This window comes from Humulus lupulus, chromosome 6 (assembly GCF_963169125.1).
Source record: "Humulus lupulus chromosome 6, drHumLupu1.1, whole genome shotgun sequence".
Classification (NCBI taxonomy): Eukaryota; Viridiplantae; Streptophyta; class Magnoliopsida; order Rosales; family Cannabaceae; genus Humulus; species Humulus lupulus.
The window spans coordinates 187,460,675-187,485,686 of record NC_084798.1 but is presented as its reverse complement, the minus strand read 5'-3'; the positions used below and the strand labels follow the sequence as shown (position 1 = coordinate 187,485,686).

At 33.1% G+C, this 25,012-nt stretch overlaps 2 protein-coding genes across 2 annotated transcripts; one reads left to right on the top strand and one right to left on the bottom strand.

Annotated features, from left to right (window-relative positions):
- Positions 1–7,469: 7,469 nt before the first annotated feature.
- On the bottom strand, positions 7,470–8,330 carry LOC133785756 (uncharacterized). The gene has a single exon (XM_062224972.1). It carries the CDS (start codon positions 8,328–8,330, stop codon positions 7,470–7,472), a length of 861 nt encoding a protein of 286 aa, XP_062080956.1.
- An 875-nt stretch (positions 8,331–9,205) lies between these two features.
- On the top strand, positions 9,206–22,571 carry LOC133782834 (oligopeptide transporter 4-like). Its single transcript, XM_062222241.1, has 6 exons — positions 9,206–10,052; positions 15,282–15,379; positions 19,829–20,410; positions 21,124–21,376; positions 21,485–21,667; positions 21,746–22,571. Exons 1-6 carry the CDS (start codon positions 9,495–9,497, stop codon positions 22,364–22,366), a joined length of 2,295 nt encoding a protein of 764 aa, XP_062078225.1. The 5' UTR covers positions 9,206–9,494; the 3' UTR covers positions 22,367–22,571.
- The last annotated feature ends 2,441 nt before the right edge of the window (positions 22,572–25,012 follow it).

Here is a 25,012-nt window from a genome sequence, read left to right as displayed (position 1 = left end):
TTGCTAGAAGAAAAGTTTATCATACGAGAAAATCGTATAATAAACTTGGGGGGCAAATGTTATCCCCAAAAATTGGAGATCGATGACGTGGCAATAGAGGTGACAAGTGGCAGTGCATGGTCCGTAAACGACACATTAATAGTCAATAAATATATTGGCTCCTCAGAGTTTTGATAAAGTGATCTGGCTTAGGAGTGACCCGGTAGACCAATGAAGAGTTTTGACTGGCCAGTCAAATGTCATGACCGACCAGGCATGACCTTGTCTGACCAGTCATATGATTGTCTGCCCAGGCATGACCTTGTCTGCCCAGTCATGACCATGTCCGACCAGTCATGACATGTCTGCCCAGCCAAGTGCATGTCTGCCCAGTCAAGTGCATGTCTGCCCAGTCAAGTGCATGTCTTCCTAGTTAAGTGCGTGTCTGCCCAGTGAAGGTTTGGCCGACCAGACTGAATGTGATATGGATCGACTAGATAGAGCAGGACTACGTCAAGATTCCCAGAAATGGCTTCAACAAGAATCGATCTTGGCATACGCGGGAATCTCTCAATTTATCCCACAAATTTAGTGTATTGTTATATTTTGAATATTATTGTAATTTTAATATAATGAGAATAATAACATATCCCGATTATGGGGGATATCATCTGTACGATCCTGAGCCTATAAATACAAGGCTTATGGCATCATAAAGAGGACTTTTGGATTTTTGAACTTTTGATCCGAATTTTCTAGAGAGAGAGAGTACTTGTATTTGAGAGAATTCTTGTATTCTTGGAATCTGCACTAAAGAAACTCAGTTGACTCAGGTTCATCTGATCTTGAGTGCAGTCTATAATCACAACTCTAAGTGGATTAGGCTATTACCATCATATTGGGGCTGAACCACTATAAAATCGTCTGTGTCGTTTATTTTCTCTTGAAGGTTTTATCATTTTTGACGTTCACACGTCGTTGGCCAAAAACGGGGTCAACAATACCCATTTTGGGTTTATCACTGAACAAGTCTGCTACCTGGTCTTTACTCTTTACTTTGTGCATCTCTAGCTCCTCTTGCAGTACATTTTCTCTTAGAAAATTATAGTGCACATCCACAGGCTTTGTTCGAGTATACAAAATTGGATTTTATGTCAGACGAATAGGAGATTGATTATCACAATAAAGTGTTACTGCATTGTCTGTAGATTGGTGTAGATCCTTTATTAGTTGCATTAACCACGCACTTTTCTGAGCTACCATTGTTGCTATCCTATATTCTATTTTAGTGGTTGAAAGGACATTGTTGGTTTCCTTTTACTGCAACAAGATTCAACTCCAGATCCAAGCTTGAATACATATCCAGTTGTTGATCGACGAGTATCATGATCACTAGCATAATCAACATCACAATATCCAACTATCTTAATCTCTTCACCTTTCTTATATAAGAGACCCTAGTTAATGGTATCTTTGACATACCTCAGCATTCCTCGCACTGCTTCCAAATGAGGTTTCTTTGGGTGTTGCATTAACGAACTTGCTACGCCAAATGCATACGAGATATCTGGTCGAGTCGATTCTAGATAAATTACACTACCAACCAGCTGTTGGTACATTGCTCCATCTTTCAAGTCCTTCCCTTCATGCGTCGCATAACTTGGCATTGGCTTCCATAGGTGTTGAGATGGGCTTGCACTCGAGCATTCCAAACCTTTGCAATAAATCTCTTGCGTACTTTTGTTGACTAGAGAAATAAACATTCCTTAGTTCAATCAACTTCTAATCCAATTCTCCACTAAAGACTTAGAATTGTACTATTGAATTCAATTCTCCAAGTTCCTTCACCTGAAAGCGAACTGATAGGTTTTCCTTTGTTTGGAAAATTTCTACTTCATCATCGCCAATGATGATGAGGTTATCAACATATACCAAAACAACTGCGATCTTTGCTTCCTTTACTTTAAAGAATAAATTTGAATTTGCATGTTCCATGACATATCCACTCTCTAGTAAGAACTCAACAATCTTTTCATACCATGCTCTTGGAGCCTGCTTCAATCCATAGAGCGCCTTTTTCAGTTTACAAACATACTCGGGATGAACTTTATCCTCGAATCCTCTTGGTTGGACCATGTATATTTCTCGATCTAGCTCTCCATGTAGAAAGGCGTTCTTCGCATCCATTTGTCATAGTCTCTAGTCTTTACATGCTGCAAGCGCCAACATGACTCGTATTGTTGTAATCTTGGCAACTGGACTGAACGTCTCATCATAGTCTAGCCCATACTATTGAGAGAATCCTCGAGCTACTAATCAAGCTTTATCTCTCTAAATCAAACCATAAAAATGAGTTCTTACCTTGTATACCCATTTACATGAAATGGGTTTTGCTTTCTATGGCTTTGGCACCAGTTCCCAAGTTTGATTATTCTTTAGAGCACTTATCTCTTCTTTCATAGCTTCTATCCACTTGATGTTCTGGGACGCTTCTTCCTATGTATCTGGTTCTCTGAACTTTTCTTCTTCAGCTACAACAGCATTGGCATAATTAGGATTCGACTTCCGTGCTCTTGTTGATTTCCGAGGCTGTGGGCTTACTACTTCAGGTTGACTATCACTTGCATCGTTTGCTGCTCTTTGATGCACTCTTGTTTGCCAGGGACTTTGTGTTGCCTCTTCGTTGTCTTCCTCACTTTTTTCTTCTTCATCCATTTCTAGAGTCGAATGTAGCTCAATAATTTGCTCCCCCATCTTATTCTATAATTTTTGTTCTATTTCTTTGGAGTCTGACAACTCTTCCTTTTGTGGCGACCACCATGATGAGGCTTCATCGAATACCACATTTATTGACGTGTAACATTTTCCAATTGTAGGGTCACAGCACTTCTACCCTTCCTTTGGCTATCGTATCCCACGCAGATACACCGAATTTCCTTCTTGTCAAATTTTCTTCATAGTTGACTTGGCACGAACACACACCAAACACAGTCAAACACTCGAAAGTGACTTATTGCAGGTTTACAACCCAACAGTTTCTCAAAGGGTGAAATGAACCCTAAATTTTATTGGGGAGGTCTATTGATCACGTGAGCTGCTGTCTTCATACCTTCTGCCCAAAATCGACCTGGAACATTCTTCGCATGTAACATGCGTCGACTTGTCTCTGCAAGGTGTTGATTCTTCCTCTCAGCTACTCCATTATGTTGTGGTGTATTTGCACATGTGAATTGATGATGTATGCGACACTCTCGTAAGTACTGAGAAAATTCATCTGATGTGCATTCACCGCCATTGTCTGTTCGCAGGCATTGAATTTTCTTGCCAACTTCTCCTTCGACTATTTCTTTGAATTCTTTAAATTTTGAAAAAGTTACAGAATTTTCTTTTATAAAGAACACCCATACGTACCATGAGAAGTCGTCACTGAAGGTAATCATGTACCGCATGCCACTAATCGATGGTTGCTTGACTCGCATGAATACGTCAGAATGGACTAGCTCCAATGGTGATTTGACTTTGAAGTTTGAGTCTTCATACGGTAATTGATGCACCTTACTGTATTGGCAGCCAACACATCCAGTCTCAGTTCTAACCTCAAGTTGAAAAAGACCTTTTAGCATAGACTTCTTCATCATCACTTTGAGTTTATGATAGTTGATATGCCTGCCCTAGCCTTGCATGACACGAATCTATTGTTTTGTTCTTTTGAGTCTTGTCTGCATAACCTGGCTCTGTTGACATTACATAGACAGACTCTAAATGTTTCCTTTTCATTGTTGGTGTTCCAGAGATCTTAAAGTCTTGATATATATTAACATCATGAGGACCAAATACGACGTGATGACCTGATGTCGTAAGTTGCATCACCAACAGTAAGTTTTTCTTCATTCTAGGTACATGGTAGACATCTTGGAGTTGTACTTCCTTTGAACAAAATCATGGCACAATTTTTGTTTTATCGATATGGGCAATAAGTAATCTTGAATTGTTGGTTGTCACTACCACTCGACCACCTTTGTACTCGATCATGTTCTGCAACTTCTCTTCATCTCCTGTCATATGATTTGAGCAGCCAGAGTCCATCATCCAATCATTATTGTAGTCGATTGATCCAGGAACAGTAACTCCCAAAGCTAATTCTCCTTCCTCCACAGCAAATGATGCTTCAGCATTGTATTCTTCATCGCTTGCCCATCATGCGTTTGACGTGAGTGCATTTCCCTCTACTATTTTCTTCTTGAACCAACAAGTTTTAGCAATGTGGCCCTTCTTCTCATAGTTGTAGCATTTACCATCATATTTATTGTTACTCTTAAATTGGCCACCACGATTGTCTTTCTTTTGAGCTTCCCCTATTTGGGAGCTTCCATGATGACCATATTTGTCATCATATCTTCTAGAACCTATGCTAGAACTTGGTCGGGGTCGACCTTTCTTATTAATACTAAAGAGTGCTTCTTCGTCACTCTTTATCGAAATGCCAGATAGTTGTTTAGCCAACGCTTCTTGGTCAGCTAGCAAGTTTTCTAATTCAATAAGAAAAGGTTGGCTTGGCCAGCCTTGTATTGCAACAATTAAAATTCTGTATTAAGGCTATTAATCCATGAATAATAATTCTTCTAATTCTAGAGTTTGACATACCAGCAGTAGAATCTAATGTAGAGATTTCATGAAAAAGAGATTTTATCTAGGTAAAGTATTGACTGTTCATCATGTCGTGTTGTGTGATAGAGAGAAGCTCATTCTCTAGAAGCTACAATCTCGCATCATTCTTCTTTGTGAACAGTGATGCAAAAGTATCACATGCTGCCTTTGTGTCTTCGATTCCCTGATGTGCTCCAACATTTCATATGTTGGGAAAGCTTATACAGGTTCTTGTTTATTTTCATGTAAATCATATATTATACAAATTAATATAAGACAACCTAGAACATGTTTCCACAATTGAATTTAAACAGAGATAATGATAAGAACACTTACATTATACACAATAGAATGTATTAGTCCTTCCTTCAGTTTCTCTAACCCTTGAATCCTATCTGTCACAGGATATCACCAAGAAACTGAACTAACCTTCAAATTTCTTCACAACCTTCCAAATTATCCTTAGAATCACCTAGACTAGAGTGGGCATTTCTCAATACATGAGATAGATACAAAGAGAAGAAGAATAGAAGAGAATATTGAGGCTTAGAAAATGACTTATGCTAATAATCACATAAGAATCAATATGCTTCATAAAAATATGAAATCCATCCAATTACTCAGCATATCAAATAATTCAATTTTTTGTTTACCATGTTCATGCATGAAGATAAAGATTACCAAAGGCTCTGAGGCCATAGGTCAATTCAATCTCAACTCTGAGTGGTTAGTATTCTAACTGATTGTATTATTTAAGTTCTTTGACTTGTTCGTTACCAGCTTACCCTACGGACTAGCCCATACTTACATCTTGGGAACTCAGTTGTATAATTGAGTGAGGGTGTTAATCATGTATATGAACATCTATAGCTTGTAATGAAGAAGTCAAACGATGGTTTCCTTTTAGTTTTTTTCAAGGTGCTAAATGATAGAGATCTCATTTCAGTAATTAATATTAGTTCACTGAAATATCATTTACAAAGAACTAAGTGTTTTAAGGATAAAATACAATGAGGGGTAAAACGATATTTTAGTCCCATCTCATTGTAGACCGTCTATAGAGGATTGAGTGATAATTATGATTGTAATAGTGGATAACTAATGACATATCTATATTGCTTATAGAGCGTTTTATGAATTCAAGAGTGCAATTCTGAGTCTTTAGTGGAGTCACGAGGAATTAATAAGTTAGTAAATTTATTTGTTAAATTTATAATAACTTATTGGAGCTTGATTTCATAGGCCCATGGTCCCCATTGTACCTTGGATAAAATCATCTAGATAGTCTCAATTAATTGATTTAATTATCAATTAGAATTATCAAAGTTGACCAGGTCAGTTTTGGATAGTTTCACAGAGTTATACAATCTAGAGAAGAAAATATATTTTATGGCAGATTTATTAATTAAGACAAATTGGTGTCTAAATTAATAAATACGTTTAAATCAAGGTTAAAATTATAAATAATTAATTTGATAAATGATTTAAATAATTATTTAATTAATTAATCAATAGAAAATAATACATGTCTTGATTTTAAGTCAAACGGGCTTATAATTAAATGAGAAATTTCACGGGCCTAAAGCCCATGAGAACTTCGACCTAATGACTGATATTATCTATTATTTTATCCATTTTTTAATTAAAATAAATGACTTAATTGAGTCTATAAAATGAATGCTAAGTGAGAGTTGAATATATATGATTTGGGAATATCTGTTCTTGATGCTCTAGGTTTTAGATTCTCTCTACAGCATAAGTCATTTGTCTAAGCCTCATTATTCTCTTTGTATCTATCTCATGTGTTGAGAATTTCCCACTCTAGTCTAGGTGATTCTAAGGATACTTTGGACAGTTGTGAGGAAATTTGAAGATCGATTCAGTTTCTTGGTGATACCCTGCGACAGAAACGATTCAAGGGTTAGAGAAACTGAAGGAAAGACTACTATATTCCGATGCGGATAATGATAAGAATACTTACATTATACGACTATGGTCCGAATAGCAAACAATGCTTTGCCAGCTCTAATATTCCACTTCTTCAGAGGAGCTGCATCCTCTGGTTGTGTGACCTTGTTGCTTTTAACGATATCCCACAAGTATTGGCCTTGAAGATATGCCTCCATATACAATGACCATGTGTTGTAATTTTGACAGTTAAGCTTTTTAATTCTACTAACCACTACCACTTGAAGGTCACCCATCGTGGCTTGGCAAAAATTCTTTCTTTTTCAAGCAAGCTTGATTTTGACAACAAACTCTGTAGTACTAAACCACACACGATATCTCAAAGAAACTTAAGAAATGACTCTAAGGAAACTCTCTCAATGATAAGCTTAAGAAATCTTTTCTGATGTGGAAGATCAGTGAAAGCTGCAACCACAAAGCATACTCAGAATTTCAAGATATCTCACAACCTTAGCTCTTGAACCACTTGTTGAACCCCATAACACGTGAAAAATATAATTACTTTATTATTACAAAAGTAATTACACCAAGACTTAGATACAATAATTGACCACAACAGACACTAAACACTTACACACTTTATTTTAGAGCACTCACTAATAACTTCTCTCATTATTCACACACTCTTTTAGACACACTTATATATTACTTAGACTCACATTATAATTTTGCTAGAAATTTCTAGATTGTTTTTATTGGGCTTGACCCAATAGCTAGAGAAATATAGCAAATCAACTATATGATTCTATAATATTGCTAACTATAGCAATGGCTAGAAAAGTCTAGAAGCTTTGAGAGGCGGTGGTGACTTCTTATATTCCAACCCCTGTTTTTAGCCTCCTTGAGAGTATAGATGGGTTCTTTAGTTTCTGCTTCTAGAGCATTTCTTGCAGGAAATGAAGAGCCAAACAAGATTGTGGTTCCATGAGTGTTGGAGTTTCGATCAACACAACTCCAATCCCTGCAAAAAAGTTATTGAAAGATGCGTCTACATAGGCTCTATCCATCTTCTGTATCTTTCGCATCAAAACAGTTTGACTTTCCTTGGGAGACATGTGCTTGCATCTTGAAGAAGCACCCGAGTTGAGCACTTCATTCAACCTATGTATTACCCTGCCCATAACAGTAATCATATCAATGACATTAAGACCATAAAGTCTCAAGTTCCAAATTGTTTCATTAACACAAGCTGTATATAGCAGGAGATCTTTGGTTTGAGGGAAGCTCCCATTGTTGCACAACCATTTAATGAGGTCTCTTCCATTGGAAGTTGTGATGGAGTCACAATGAAGATCCCAACGTGAAGACATCCACAAAGCTCTAGCCACCGAGCAATTTTTGAATAGATGTATCACACTCTCAGTGTCCTGGTTACACAACATGCAAGGTTGAAGCTCATTTGATGAGCCCCTAAGAAAGGGAAGTCTATCAGTCATGGGAAGGGCCCCAGAAGCTATTCGCCATAGTAGTAACTTTTGCCTTTCTAATAGCCCACTCTTCCAAATGTTAGACCATAGCCCATCCTTATCATCAAACCTCAGACCTTGATCCACTATATAAGCACTTTTCACAGAGCATTTTCCATTCCTGTTTCCTTTCCATATGCAAATGTCATTTGTAGGCTCAAGAAGAAGTTGAGTATTCACAATTAATTCTGCTATTTTGGGGGCAAATAACCTCTCCACCAGCTGTTGATTCCATTGTCTAGAATATGAGTTTATCAACTCACTGACCATCTTAAACAGTAGGCTTCATTGGTTAAGGCAGTCAGACCACTATGAAGAATCAAGGTATAAGCTTCCAAGCCTTCAATCCAAGGTTGAGACCAGATAACAACGCTTCGACCTGTGCCTATTTGAAAAAAGCACCCCTTCATCATCAAACTTCTCAACTGAATGATAGATCTCCAAATTGTCGATGCTGCAGGAGTTGCATTAGTTTCCCAGAAGAACTTGTAACGACAATATTTCTTGAGCAGGATTTGAACCCAAGGTCTCCGCTCATCGGAAGCGATGCACCAGGCTAATTTCGCAATAAATGCTCTATTTATATCCTCAAATCTTCTAAAACCCAAACCTCCATTGTTCTTAGGTTGGCACAAAGAATCCCAAGCCTTGTTTATTTACTTTGTTGAATTTAACATTCTACCAAAAGAAAGTGACCAAGACAAAAATCTACGCTATCAATTGTATTATTTTAAGGTTAGAGTAAGATTGAGTTGGATAATTTTTGTCATAAAATTAGAAAAAAATATTAAAAAAATTAATTCAGCAACTCAAACTTCTATTATGTATTACTTTAATCTCATTAAATTTTTTTTAGGTAATTTTATCATATTCAATCACACATTTATGTATTTCAATGATATAATTTTGCATCCAATTCATTTTTCTATATTTTTTTCCAATTATATCTAATCTAATCTAATCATGTTTTGCAATTGTTATAATAATCTAATCAAAAGTCTTTTAAAACACAATTATATATGTGTTCGCCGTCCCCTAAGCTTTCTTCTTGTTCCGAAAACAATGTTATTGACTCAACAAAAAGATACATCGATGAAAACAACTCTTGATAATGATTTATTAATGTTAATCCAAAAAGACTAATAATTATTACCATCAACTTAAAATATTGATTTTGCTCAATAATACTCGTTTTTTCTCGAAATATATATGACTTCTTTTTAAAAGAAAAAAAAACTTCAAATATGACATTCTTTTATCTAATTTATCGACTTCAAAACCTATTTATAATTAAATATATAATGCACATTTAAAGTTCCCATCAGAAAAAGATAGGAAACAAAAAAAAAATCCTTACTAATTATTATACAAGCCTTATTAACTCATCTAGTACTACTAATCTTACTCTTCTGCTCTCCTCGTTTTTCTCAAGCAATGGATGAGAATACTCGAGAGAAAGATAATCAGGTAGCGGAGGCCGTAAAAGAGAGCCAAAATAGGAAAAAGAAGAGTAGTACTACTCTTGATGAGGCCGTAAGTGAAGACGAGCTCTCTCCGATAGAGGAGGTCCGGTTAACCGTGCTTAACACGGACGACATGTCGTTGCCCGTATGGACCTTCCGGATGTGGTTCCTGGGCCTTCTCTCGTGCATCCTTCTCTCGTTTCTGAACCAGTTCTTCTCTTACCGGAAGGAGCCACTGGTGGTGACCCAAATCACGGTCCTGGTGGCAACCCTTCCCGTTGGGCGGTTCATGGCGTCAGTCCTTCCAAAGACCAAGTTTCGAATCCCTGGGTTTGGCTCCAGAGAATTCTCGCTCAACCCAGGCCCATTCAACATGAAGGAGCACGTTTTGATTTCCATATTTGCTAACGCCGGAAGCGCTTTCGGAAACGGTTCTGCTTATGCTGTTATGATTGTGGACATTATTAAAGCCTTTTATATTAAGAAGATTTCGTTCTTGGCTGGCTGGCTTCTCATCATCACCACCCAGGTATAGCTTTTTATCTTTTAATTTCTTCTATTATATATTTTTATTCATGCATATTTTTTTACAAAATAAAATTAAGTTAGCCTGATGCAATGTGCTAATACAGGTAAAGGCTTGTATATAAGACAACTATATAATGATCAGGATAAATAGTTAAGTCACTCGTATTATTTTTATATCTCCCTCTTGAGCATAATTAAATTGATCTTACATGTAAAGAAATAATAATAATTAAAAATCTTAATAATTTCTTCAATGATAGTGTAGTCATATCTTAAATAGTGTTTTTTTTATACGTAATTATTCATATATAATCTAGTGGAACTATCACTTAAGTTATTAAAGCACGAATTACCTAGAGCAATATATCGCCTCTTGATTATCTGATGTCATATATATATATATATAAATTTTGTAAAAAAGAGAAATATTATTACGCTAAATCAATTATTACTGACGAACATAACATATGAGAACGCGACTCAGTGTAAAGATGTTCACCCATAGAACTAGTAACAAAAGTAGAAATTGCGTGGACCACGCACCCTATTCAGAGTGCGTGAAATATAATGACAAGAACCATCACCTACAACATTCAACAAAGAAATAACATCAGACACAACAAAACTAAAACAACCAACACCTTGACCCTTATCAATCCATGCAGGTAGCCACAAAAGTAGAATCACACTCCGCCACCTAAATAGTAATCCCAAGCTGAAAAGCAACTCGTATGCCATATCGCAATGCCAACAACTCAGCCACACTAATGGAAAAATTTCCAACAATCGACGCCGCCCAAACAACACCATGGCATCAAAATTAAGTTTAAACATTCCCATAGACGGGACCTACCAATCACGAGGAGCAACAAAAACTGGAATTAAAAGATGAAACTAACAAACCCTTCCTATGCAATCCTTGAAACTCCTCCAGAGCATTCTGAGCTAACACATTCGCATAATCAATCCTAGACATAGCACCACTAAACATAACAAAATTCTTATCACCCAAAATCTACCATAAAATAACAATAAAAAAATCAAATGTAGATTGATCACAATTATAAAAAAAGAACACCAATAAATCAGCTATGGAACCCCGAGACCATGACTTAAGGAGTTGGCAGACATCCATACACTACTACAAAAAAGACTTTTTAGGACTCGCGAGGCGCGAGTCCTCTATTTGAGAGCCTTAAAAAACTGGGGTTTTTTAGGACTCGCGTTGCGAGTCCTTAAAAGTTTTATTTTTTATTTTTAAAAAATTAATTTGTGGGTTTTGAATTCGGTGGCGGGGCTCCGGCGACGGTGGCGGCGCCACCATTAAAAGGTGGTGGTTCAGAAAACAAACTATTGGGTTTTAAAACCCAAGAAGCAAGGAGTATGGTGGTGGTGGTGGTTTAGCTCGTGGTGGCTTGAGGTGGCCGGAATATGCTCGGAAAGTTTGGGAGAAACCCATGAACGACCGAACTTCAAGTGCTCCGTTGAGGGCCTTAGGCCGCACGTGAGGTCACAATCTCCGGGGGTCGCGGGTTTCGGGGGACGGCGCTTCCATTGGACCGGCGCGTGGCGATGGCCGGAGGTGGGACGGCGGCGTTCGGCGGTGGCACTTCGGGAGAGAGGGAGAGAGAAAAAGAACTTTGGGAGAGAGAGAGAGGGAACCGAGGAGAGAGAGTGAAAATGCGGGCTGTGTGATTTTTTTGGTTTTTTTTTAATATATAATAATAAAACTTTTGTTAAAAAAAATTGGAGGGAATTCGAAATTTTTCAAAATTCAAAAATTTATGATACACATAAGTTTTTAGGACTCGCGAAGAATGTTTTTAGGACTCGCAAAACATTCTTTTAGGACTCGCAACGTGAGTCCTAAAACACTCTAGATTTTAAAATTTTAAAATTTTATGATACACATTAGTTTTTAGGACTCGCAATGCGAGTCCTAAAAACATTCTTTTAGGACTCGCGTTGCGAGTCCTAAAAAGTCCAGGAGGTGTTTGTTTAAAAAAAAAAACTCAAACTTTTAGGACACACATAGTTTTTAGGACTCGCAACGCGAGTCCTAAAAGGTTCAGGAGACTTTTTTAGGACTCGCATTTATGTGAGTGTACTAAAAATGTGTCCTAAAAATGTGTTTTTGTAGTAGTGATATCCACCCAAATATGATGCACCGTCGAACAAAAAACTAAAGCTTAAAGCACTAACTCTTGCTCCAAATTGCACCAAGAACAATAAGCCTCAACTAGTATCTTCCGTTTAATCAAATTTAAATCAACTGGAATAACATCATAATACAACCTCCACAAAACACCTTGACTTTTGGAAATATATTCGAACTCCACATGCCATTCCACCACTTAGACAACCCACTAGAAGAAGAACCAACTGGATGTAAACTAGTACTAAGAGCTAATGCATAAGCTAACTTTACACTAAACTCACCATTACTATCATAATGTCATACAATGGTATCACCCATGTGCTACCACAATGAAATAGATTGAATAGCCAACACATCACAAGAGAGAAACACTTGATTTAACAACTCAACAGTCCAATTACCTCTAGGAAAAATAACCAAATCTACAAGATGAGAATTAAATGTCTTTGAAGACCATGACTTAAAAGAAAAAGGCTAGGAATCCAAGAACAATTAAATTATGAAACTGAATCCCATCACCAACACTCCACTGAATACCCTCCGTTAACAACCCTATACCCCACACAAAGATCGACCATAAATGAGACTAACCCCCCGATCAACCAAAAGAAAAAGAAAAGAATCCATGTAATACTTATCCTTTAACAACCGTGCAACCAAAGAATTCCCATTTTGTAATAACGTCCACTCCTGTTTAGTCACAAGGGCCCTATTAAACAAATGAAGATCATGAAACGCCAACCCCCCAAGCACCTTTGGCCTACATACCATAGACCACTTTACCCAAGGTATTTTGCGCTTTTTCCCGGTAGAACCCCACCAAAAATTCAGAATTAAAGATTGTAGCTTATCACATAGGATAATAGGAAATTTTAAAATACTCATAAGGTAAGTAGGGATCGATTGCAATACTGCCTTAACAAGGATTTCTCGCCCTCTGCTAAAAAGAAAGATCTTCACCACCCTTAAAATCTCTTCCACACCCTATCATAAATCCCCTGAAATTTACACTTCTTATTACACCCCACCACTATCGAAAGTCCCAAATATTTATCATAAGGTGTCACCATCTACATACCCAACAACCCCAACACACTCGCTCTACCTGCCTCATCCATGCTCTACCTGCCTCGTCCATAGTTGGACTAAAAGTAATGGAAGATTTATCCAAATTGACATGTTGTCCAGAAGCCTTCTCATAAATTGATAAAATGCTACGCATAGTGGTAGAATCCTGAGAATTAGCCTGAGCAAAAATTATACTATCATCAGCAAAAAACAAATGTGAAACCCAAGGACCAAACTTACTACACCAAAAACAGATCAACTCTTCCTGAGCCTCCGCTTCCTCAATAAGAGATGAAAAAGCCTTCGTACAAAATGAGAATAGATACAGAGACAAAGGACACACCCTTGTCGAATACCTCGAGAAGGAGAGACAAAACCACAAGGATTCCCATTCACCATAAAAGGAAAAGAGGCTGTAGTGACACACTTCACTACTAAATTAACTCACCGCGCATGCAACCCCAATTTAATCATAACCGCCCGCAAAAATTCTCATTCCACCCTGTCATAAGCCTTATTCATATCAATTTTAAGTGCCATAAAACCATTTCGACCATTATTCTTCTTATACAAAGAGTGGAATAATTTAAAAGCAGCAATCAAATTAGCATATATAGATCTTCCAAGAACAAATGCACTCTGAAAGGAAGAAATAATTGGAGAAAGCATACTCAATTCATACGCAAAGCAAGAGCCTTAGACACAATCTTATACACCACACTACAAAGACTAATAGACCTATACTCCTTATTGTCTTAGGCCTTTTCAATTTAGGAATCAAGACAACATTAGTGTGATTAAAAGTCTTTGTTGAATCCCCACCATTCAAAATCCAAGCAAACAGACGAAACCTTGGATATTTTTGAAAAAAAATAAAGCATGAAAACCATTCAGTCTAGGAGCCTTATTAGCACCAATTTCACATACAACTTTATAAACATCGTCAACAATAAATGGTTTAATTAAAGCCTCATTGACATCATCACCAACCTTTGGAACAATATACCTCAAAGCATCCTTGAAATCCTTCTGAGATGGCAACTTGGAATGAAAAATGGAATTAAATAAGACTCAATGTCAGCTACAATTTCCCCCTCCGAAATTCATACCCTCCCAAAGAATTCATCAAATTCTCATGCAAACATACCCTCCCAAAGAATTCATCAAACTCTCATACACATCTCCACCTAAATCCCTCCACTCCCATCTATCAATAATAACTTCTCTACAATCTGTAGCCTTCAACCAATGAGGCTAAAAACGAAAAGGTCTCCACTTCACGTTATTCCCATTTGGCTCCACTCCCCATACAAAGACACATCACTTCATAAACATACTCGGCCAACTATCAGTAACCACATAACGATCTAATCTCTTATAGACATCACCATCCCGTCGACCCCTCATAAAAAAGATCTCGGAACCCACAATCCTCCAATTAATACATCTCGAAACAAATTCACAGTTGTGTTGCTCTTGTTCCCCCCCGAAAATGCTTCTCGTCAGACAACAATATCTCATTAAAAACTCTGCCACACACCCACTACATTGTAGACATTGACTTGAGTCTCCTTAACACATCCCAAGAAAAATGTCGAAGAGAAGCTTGTGGATTATCACAGAACCCCGTGAACTGCCAAGGTTCTAGCCCCAGACATTGAATCACTGAATCAATATGTCCCATAGTGAAAAATCAAATAGAAGCCTCCCAATCATCATTCCATAAAAGCAACAACCCACCACTCCTACCCGTACAATCAACATGAAAACTATTAGCAAACTCAATATGTCTCTTAACATTGGTAGCCCAACCACCAAAAAGTTTACTCTCAGAGACAAAAACTAAACTTGGGGAAAACTTACGAACCACCGTATGCAATGCCACTAATGCACCGGGATTCCCCAACCCCCGAGCATTCCAACAAAGGAAACTTACTCACCACTGTACTTGAAACATGTTAAAATTCTTACGTTTTTTTTTAATGTTGCCAATATTAATTACAGGTTTTAGGATATGGTTGGGCTGGACTGTTGAGGAAATATGTGGTGGAGCCGTCACATATGTGGTGGCCGAGCACACTTGTTCAAATCTCCCTATTCAGGTAGCCGAAATATATTTTTAGAAAAAACGGAACAAAAGGAATTTAAGCACAAAAAATTATAATGAAAGTATTACTGAATTAATTATTATAATCATACATATTTATCATTTTAATAAATAGTTAATTGAATTTTCATTATAATTATAAATATAATTTTCATTCTAAAAACTTGTTAAAATAATGTATTCTTATAATTATTTTCAACACTTCCATACATCTCCACATCTCCATATCTATATATATATTCTATATAAAAGTGTGTTGATAACAAAAATTCTTAGTTTTAGCGGTTTGTTTTGTTACCTTTAACGAAATATTCTAGATATTTAATATAATATACCTTTAAAACTAACTAAAAAATAGATATTTATAAAGTGTATTAATATAAATTCAAATATTATAAAATATCATTATTATAATAATATTTAATATAAGACTACATATATAATAATTATATTAATATAAATTCAAATTCAAATCCAAATTCAAATGTTATAATATCATTATTATAATAGCATATACTATAAGACTAGATATTTAATAATTATATTAATATAAATTTAAATATTATAAAATATAATTATAATAATAACATATAATACATAATATTAATTTTTATTAAAAAAATTATTTTAAAAGGATTATCATATTATATATATTTAAGAAAAATCACAAATAATGTTTTGGTTTAATTTTTCATTTAATATGTTTATGTCATTCTTTTATATATAATATAGTTTATTTATTTCAAATTTATATGACAATGATACAAATTTAATAAAAATAATTAATAAATTTTATAAATAAAACTAAGCAAGCGTGCATTGCATGCTGGTTGTCTCTAGTATAAATATATACATATATTCTATATAGAAATTAAGTAGATAACATAAATTCTTGGTTTTAACGGTTTTTTTTATAAACTTTAATAAAATATTCCAAATACTTAACAGAATATACTTTTAAAACTAATTAAAAATAAATATTTATTAATTATATTTATATAAATTCAAATATAATAAAATATCTTTTGATATTTATTAATTATATTAATATAAATTCTAATGTTATAAAATATCATTATTATAATAATATTTTATACTAGACTAGATATTTATTAATTATATAAATATAAATTCAATTTTTATAACATATCATTATTATAATAATATATAATACAATACTAGATGTTTAATAATTATATCAATATATTAATATAAATTCAAATGTTATAAAATATTATTATTCTAATAATATATAACATATAATATATAATCCTAATTTTTACAAAATTTTTCTAGAATAAATATTTAGTAATTATATTAATATAAATTCGAATATTATAAAATATTATTATTACAATAATATTTAATAAAAAAATAGATATTTAATAATTATATTAATATAAATTCATATGTTATAAAATATTATTATTACAATAATATATAATACATAATAAATACATTATATATAAGTGTCGTGTGTACAAATAGTATGACTATGTTAGACATTTATTAATTATATTAATATAAATTAAAATGTTATAAAATATCACTATTATAATAATATTTAATATTAGACTAAATATTTATTAATTATATTAATATAAATTCAAATGTTATAAAATATCATCATTATAATAATATATAATATAAGAGTAGATATTTAATAATTATATCAATATATATAAATTCAAATGTTATAAATTATTATTATTATTATAATATATAATATATAATCAAATAAATATTTATTAATTATATTAATATAAATTCAAATATTATAAAATAAAATTATTACTATAATATTTAATACAAAACTAGATATTTAATAATTATGTTAATATAAATTCAAATATTATAAAATATCATTATTATAATAATATATAATACATAATCTTAATGTTTATTAAAATTTTTATCATTTATATTTGTAAAAAAAATACTTATAATAACTCAACTAAATATATATTCATATTAAATAACAATAAACATTATAAATATATTATATATATGTGTCGTGTGTGTACAAATAATATGATTGTGTAACTATATAAGAAATTACAATAATATTTATCTTCTATCAAGAATAAATAAGCTTCTTCTCCAATTATAAATGTGTGATTTGAATAGTATCATGAATATTTTATACATAAAATGATGTAGTTTATGATCTAAAATATTATCATATATATATTCAAAAAAATTATAAACAATGTTTATGTGCTTCATTTATATATAATATTATTTATTTAAAATTTATATAACAATCATAAGAACTTAATAAATATATTTAATAAGTTTTTTTTTAAATAAAACTAAGCAAATGTGCATTGCACATTGCTTGCACTTAATATATAAAAAAGTGTGTATTTAATGATTTTTTTTTGTTTTAACGGTTTTGTTTGCTAACTTTATGAAATATTCTAGATATTTAATGGAATATACTTTCAAAACTAATTAGAAATAAATATTTATTAATTATATTAATATAATTTTAAATATTACAAAAAATCATTATTATATAATAATATTTAATACAAAACTAGATATTTAATAATTTTATTAATATAAATTCAAATATTATAAAATATCATTATTATACTAATATTTATTACAAAACTAGATATTTACGAATTATATTAATATATATTCAAATGTTATAAAATATCATTATTATATTAATATATAATAAATAATCTTTATTTTCATTAAAATAATTTATCATTTATATTTTTTAAAAAATATGTTATTTTTTTTTATTATTTAATATAACTTATATAAATATATATTCATATTAAATAACAACAAACATTATAAATACATTATATGTAAGTGTCGTGTGTGTACAAGTAATATAATTGTGTAACTACATAAGAAATCATAATAACATTTCTCTTTTATCAAGAATGAGTAAGTTTATTATCCAATTATTGATATGTGATTTGAATAATATTATAAATATTGTGTACCTTAAATGTTGTAGTTTGTGATCTAAAATGTTATCATATATATATATATATCTCTTATTATTTATTTTTTTAAATCATAAACAATATTTTAGTTAATTTTCCTTTTAATATGTTTATGTCATTATTTTATATATAATATTGTTTAATTATTTAAAATTTATATGGCATTTATAAAAACTTAATAAAACTAAATAAATGTGTATTATATATATATATATATATCATAGCGAAAATGATTCATATAGTCAAGTGATCATGATTGATCTTGTGATAATTGAGGACATTTTGGTTATGTTCATTGAACCATTATGGTGCCAATTTTTCTAAATTGAACTTCCCCAAACATAGATATAGGGGTGTTCAAGATTTATCTGATCCAATCAAATCTGCACGATCCAATCCAATCCAATATGCAAAGTGTGGATATCAATTTGATTGAGATTTTTAAAATCCGCACTTGTGCGGATTGGATACATTTTTAATGTTGAAAGTAACCAATCCAATCCACACTTTATTTTATATAAATAAAATTTTAAAATATATATGTAAAATAATAATTTTAAATTTTGATATATTTGATATATGCAAGTAACAATACTGGTATAATAACAATCATTTAAAAAAAAAAAGAAGAAGTAATACTTACTTTTTTAATTTGTGAACTCTATGTTTAGTTCTTGTATCAAATTTACATGTAGATGTTATATTTAATTTTATTATTAGAATTTTTTACATGTAAACTTTAAATTATTTGTTATACAATTTGATCTTGACTACTAATTTGTTTTTAAAAAATTAAAATTATTAATATATGTTAGAAAGTATAAAAACTAATAAATAATCTTTAATTTTTTTTCTAAAAAAGTAAATGATCTAAAGTAATCAATCCAATATGCACTTTTGCATATTGGATTGAATTGGTTTTGAGTTAGAGTGCAGATTGAATTTGAACTATGAAATCCGCAATTAGTGCATATTAGATTAGTTATGATCAAAGTAGTTCATATTGAATTGGATAGACACCCCTAAATATATTTGGCTCCCACTATATATCTCTACCTTTCCAATATGGTGCCAATTTTATTTATATCTCTTTCATATTTGTTTTCTTTTCCTTTCATCAAATATATGGCTTTGAAATTGAATCATTGGTTCATCACACACTTACTAAATATCTTCTTCACTCTGATATGCTTATCTTTAACTAAAGCTCAAGAAAAGGCATATATCTCTTGAGAAAAATAAAATACATTTCGGAAATATTATATACATCTGTGTTTATTCCCTCCTAATTTTTAATGTGTTTTGCCAATAATTTGATATTCTTGTTATGTATATTTCAATCATATACGGCAATGGTCAACTGTTAAGTTTCTTATTTACTTCAATGACTGTATTTTAGTGCACATATATACATATTATAAATAGTATAATTAATTAGTCAAATAATAAAACATTTTTGAAATAAACACATGAAGGACCTTGCATGAAGAGGAAGTCGTCGACAAATACAACAAACATCGTATTTCCCGGGCAAAGTTCTTTGTGATTGCATTGACTTGTAGCTTCTGCTGGTACGTGTTCCCAGGCTACCTTTTCCAAACCCTGCAAAGCATTTCGTGGGTTTGTTGGGCTTTTCCCAATTCTGTTACGGCCCACCAAATCGGGTCGGGCCTTAATGGGCTTGGACTCGGCGCTTTCACTCTGGATTGGACAACTGTGGCCTCGTTCTTGTTCAGCCCTCTGGTAAGCCCATTTTTCGCCATTGCCAACATCCTCGTGGGGTATGTTCTGATAATTTACCTGGTGATGCCCGTTTCGTATTGGGGTTTGGATGTGTTCGGCGCTAGAAAATTCCCCATATTCTCGGCAGACTTGTTTACCGGTGCTGGTCAGCCGTACGATGTTTCGTTGATTGTTAATGATCAATTTGAGCTGGACCAAGTAGCATATGCCAAGCAAGGGAGGGTCCATTTAAGCACTTTTTTTGCTATCACTTATGGTTTTGGATTCGCTACTATAGCTTCTACACTTACTCATGTCGCCTTGTTCCATGGAAGGTATGGTCTATTTCTTTTTTCATGAATATGTATGTATAAATGTAGAATATATTGCTAAGGATAAGGATACTACATGTTTTTGTTTTTGAATTTTTTAAATATAAAAATAAAAATATTATTTTATTTTTGTTTTTTTATTTTTAAAAAATAAAAATAATAAACGTGTTTGATAATTTTTATTTTTATTTTTTGTTTAACAATAAGACGTTGATTTGAACTGTTTAAAAAAAAATTTGAAAGTGAAAATTTTTTATTTTCAAAATTTAATAAATTTTAATTAAAATTTAAAAAAATAATAAATAAAAATAGAATTATCAAACACATTTTTATGTTTAATTTTTAAATTTCTAATTAATTAAATAAAAAACTACTTTTTTTTTTTTAAGTATTACTAAAACATCACTCTTATTTAAACAAAAACAGAGCAGGTCCATACCGTATGAAATAGAGTGAATATATAATACTCAATAACATGCATATGAATTCAGTATATATATAGGATCATCGTAGAAAGCATTAGTATATGATTATTTGTGACTACAAAAGAAATGTAAATTTGTAATAACAATCATCGTTAAAAAAATCGATGACTAAAATAGTCTCAAATAATATAATTAGTGGCGAATTGGTTTTTTTTAGTACTGTCATGAATTCATGATTGTGAACAATATCATTAATATATTATTTATATATATGCGTGTTTACATATATAGGGAGATTTACGATCGATTCAGAGCTTCGGTGAAAGGAAAGGACGATATTCACACAAGATTAATGAAAAACTATAAAGACATACCTTCATGGTGGTTTTATTTGCTTCTGGCGGTTACAATCACAGTGTCCTTAGCACTCTGCATATTTCTCAAAAAGGAAATTCAGCTGCCTTACTGGGGACTTTTATTTGCAGCTTTTCTTGCCTTCTTTTTCACTCTTCCCGTTAGTATCATCACAGCTACCACCAACCAGGTTCAAATTTTCATTTATTTTTCAATTTATAGTTCATATTTTTCAAATCTATGATATATATGTAGGTAGTACAGATTATGATTGATCACCAAAGTTTTACATTTACAGACTCCAGGGCTTAATATTATCACCGAGTACATAATGGGAGTAATTTATCCAGGAAGGCCCATAGCCAATGTTAGCTTCAAGACCTATGGATATATGAGCATGTCTCAGGCAATCTCTTTCCTTAGTGACTTCAAACTAGGCCATTACATGAAGATTCCTCCCAGGTCCATGTTCCTAGTTCAGGTATACATACATACATACATATGATCACATGTTATCACTAATGCAATTAATGATATTAACAATAACATTATAAATTAGTTCATCGGCACCATGTTAGCGGGAACAGTAAACATGAGCGTGGCATGGTTGCTTCTAAACACCGTAGACAACATATGCCAAGACGATAACAACACATGGACTTGCCCCAGCGATAACGTGTTCTTCGATGCCTCGGTGATTTGGGGATTGGTGGGACCGACGCGAATCTTCGGCTCACAGGGAGAGTACCCATCTCTCAACTGGTTCTTCGTAGGTGGTATCGTGGGGCCATTCTTGGTGTGGTTCTTCCACAAGCTCTTCCCCAAACAGAAATGGATTCCTTACATCAATCTGCCGGTGCTGCTCGGGGCCACGGCGAATATGCCGCCAGCAACGCCGCTGAACTACACTTCATGGATTATGGTGGGAACTATCTTCAACTTCTTTGTTTTTAGGTATAGGAAGAAGTGGTGGCAAAGGTATAACTACGTCCTCTCCGCGGCTTTGGACGGTGGCGTTGCGTTCATGGCGGTTCTGCTTTACTTCTCCCTTGGTTTTGAAAACAAAGCCCTCCATTGGTGGGGTTCTTACCCGGATAGAGACACCGAGCATTGTAACCTCGCTACCTGTCCCACTGCAAAGGGTGTGTGGATTGATGGCAGTGGCTGCCCGGTTTTTTAATAAAAGAAATTATATATATACATGCATAAATGTATATGTTTACTAGTTTTTTTTTTTGAAAGAGATATATGTTTACTAGTTTAACTGCTCTTCTATGTACCCTGGCTTTTAGAAAAAAAAAAGAAAAAATTGTTGGATATTTGAATGGAAAAACATTTGGGTTTTGTCCCACATTGGTAAATAAGAGTTTATGCCTCTCCTTTGTTGCCTATATATAGAGTCTTGGGTCTCTTCGTTTTATTTACACCAAAACATATGTTCTTATATATATTTGTCTTTCATTGGAGATTAAGATATATATATTTTCAATATTGTTTTTCTTTTCTACTCTGTAGAGTTCTTAGATTTGTTTTACTGTGATAGAGTTCGGGCATATTTGGTTCGGCGAAGTAATTGAGTTACTTGTCGTTCACCGTTGTATCCTAGGAGATAGACGTCGAAATTACTTGTCGTTCACCGTTGTATCCTAGGAGATAGACGTCGAAACCTCGTAGAGGCGGCGAATCTGTTTTAAGGAAACTGTGTGTTCTTTATAATTATTGTGTAAATTAATTATAATTGCTATTTATATTATAGTTATTTATATATTGTTATTTATAATTATAATATTAAATATTATATTGTTATATATATATTATAAGTTATTTATAATTATAATATTGTTATATATATTATAAGTTATTTATATTGTATTATTTATAATTATAATATTTATGTATATTTAATTTAGTAGATATAAATATTGTATTTATCATATTGCGTTTATTCAAGTATTATATAAGTTATGTTTTTTCTTACAATCTTAAAACAGATTTTTGTTTAAATATAATATTTGAATATATCTATTAGTGATATTCCTATATCTATATATTGAAAGATATTGTTATTGCGAAAAGTTCGTTTGAACTTAAATCTCACTAGAGAAGTTCTGGGAACTGAATATTTTCAAAGAAACTAGACTGCTGAGGCAGGGGCTAGACCCTTCTTCTAGTATTCTTTGGAAATTATCTAGTAGAGATATTTGAGGCTGGATAAATACTTAATAGAAATATTCTACGAGAGGCTAGACCACGAATGGTTGGGTTTTTTACCCTTCCAGGCTAACCTAAGAATTTTCTTTAAGTTTGATCTAATAAATCTATCAGCCATGGTGTCTGAGATAAACCTAGTCAATTCCAACCCAATGGAGTGGTGGATTGATACTGGTACCACTCGGCATGTATGCTCAGACAAGAGTCTGTTCAAAACTTTTGAACAAGTAGATAATGGCGAGAAGATTTTCATGGGAAATTCTGCCACATCTAAAATTGCGGGTCAAGGAAGTGTGATCCTAAAAATGACTTCTGGAAAGGAGCTGACTCTGAACAACGTACTGTACGTACCAGAGATCCGGAAAAACCTAGTGTCTGGTTCACTGTTGAACAAACACGGATTCCGAATTGTATTTGAGTCAGACAAAGTTGTTCTGTCCAAAAGTGGAATGTTTGTGGGAAGTGGTTATGTAACTGATGGGTTGTTTAAACTCAGTGTAATGGTTGTTAAACCAATTATCAATAAAGCTAATAACTCTTCTACTTACTTGCTTGAGTCTTCCAATGTTTGGCATGGTAGACTAGGACATGTTAATTATGATACTCTACGGAGATTAATTAACTTGAATCACATACCAAAATTCCACATTGATTCAAATCATAAGTGTGAAACCTGTGTTGAGGCAAAACTAACAAGGTCTTCCTTCAAAACGATTGAAAGGAATAATGAACCCCTAAATTTAATCCATAGCGATGTATGTGATTTAAAATTTGTTCAAACAAGGGGAGGCAATAAGTATTTTATTACTTTTGTCGATGATAGCACGAAATATTGCTATGTGTATTTGCTAAAAAGCAAAACCGAGGCTATAGAGAAATTTGTTCTCCATAAGACCGAAGTTGAGAATCAACTTAAATTTATGTTAAAGAAACAGATAATGACTATGTCATTTTTTGTCTTTACGTAAATGACATGCTCATTGTTGGAAGCAGTGATAAGATGATCAAATCTATCAAGAGTATGTTGAACTAGAAATTTGACATGAAAGATTTAAAATCTATGAGTGGATATGTGTTCACACTCGGTGGTGCAGTTGTATCATGGAAATCTTCTAAACAAACGGTAATAGCTAGATCCACGATGGAATCTGAGTTTATTGCCTTAGACAAGTGTGGCGAAGAAGCTGAATGGCTTCGTCAATTTTTAGAAGATATTCCAAAATGGCCTAAACCAGTGCCATCTATTGGCTTACATTGCGATAGTCAATCTGCAATTGGTAGGGTGCATAATAATATGTATAATGGTAAGTCTAGACATATACGTCGTAGACACAATACCATTAGACAACTACTCTCAACTGGAGTTATCTCTATTGACTATGTGAAGTCAAAGGATAATATTGCGGATCCGCTAACCAAAGGGTTAAATAGAGAGTTGGTTGAAAAATCATCGAGGGGAATGGGTCTAAAGCCCATGAATGAATAAAGTCAATACAGTAGACACCCCACCTAGTTGACTGGAGATCCCAAGATCTAGGTTCAAAGGGACAACTAAAACTGTAAAGACTATGTTGGATCACTGTGGGGGTTATCCTCATTGTCCATTCCTATGATG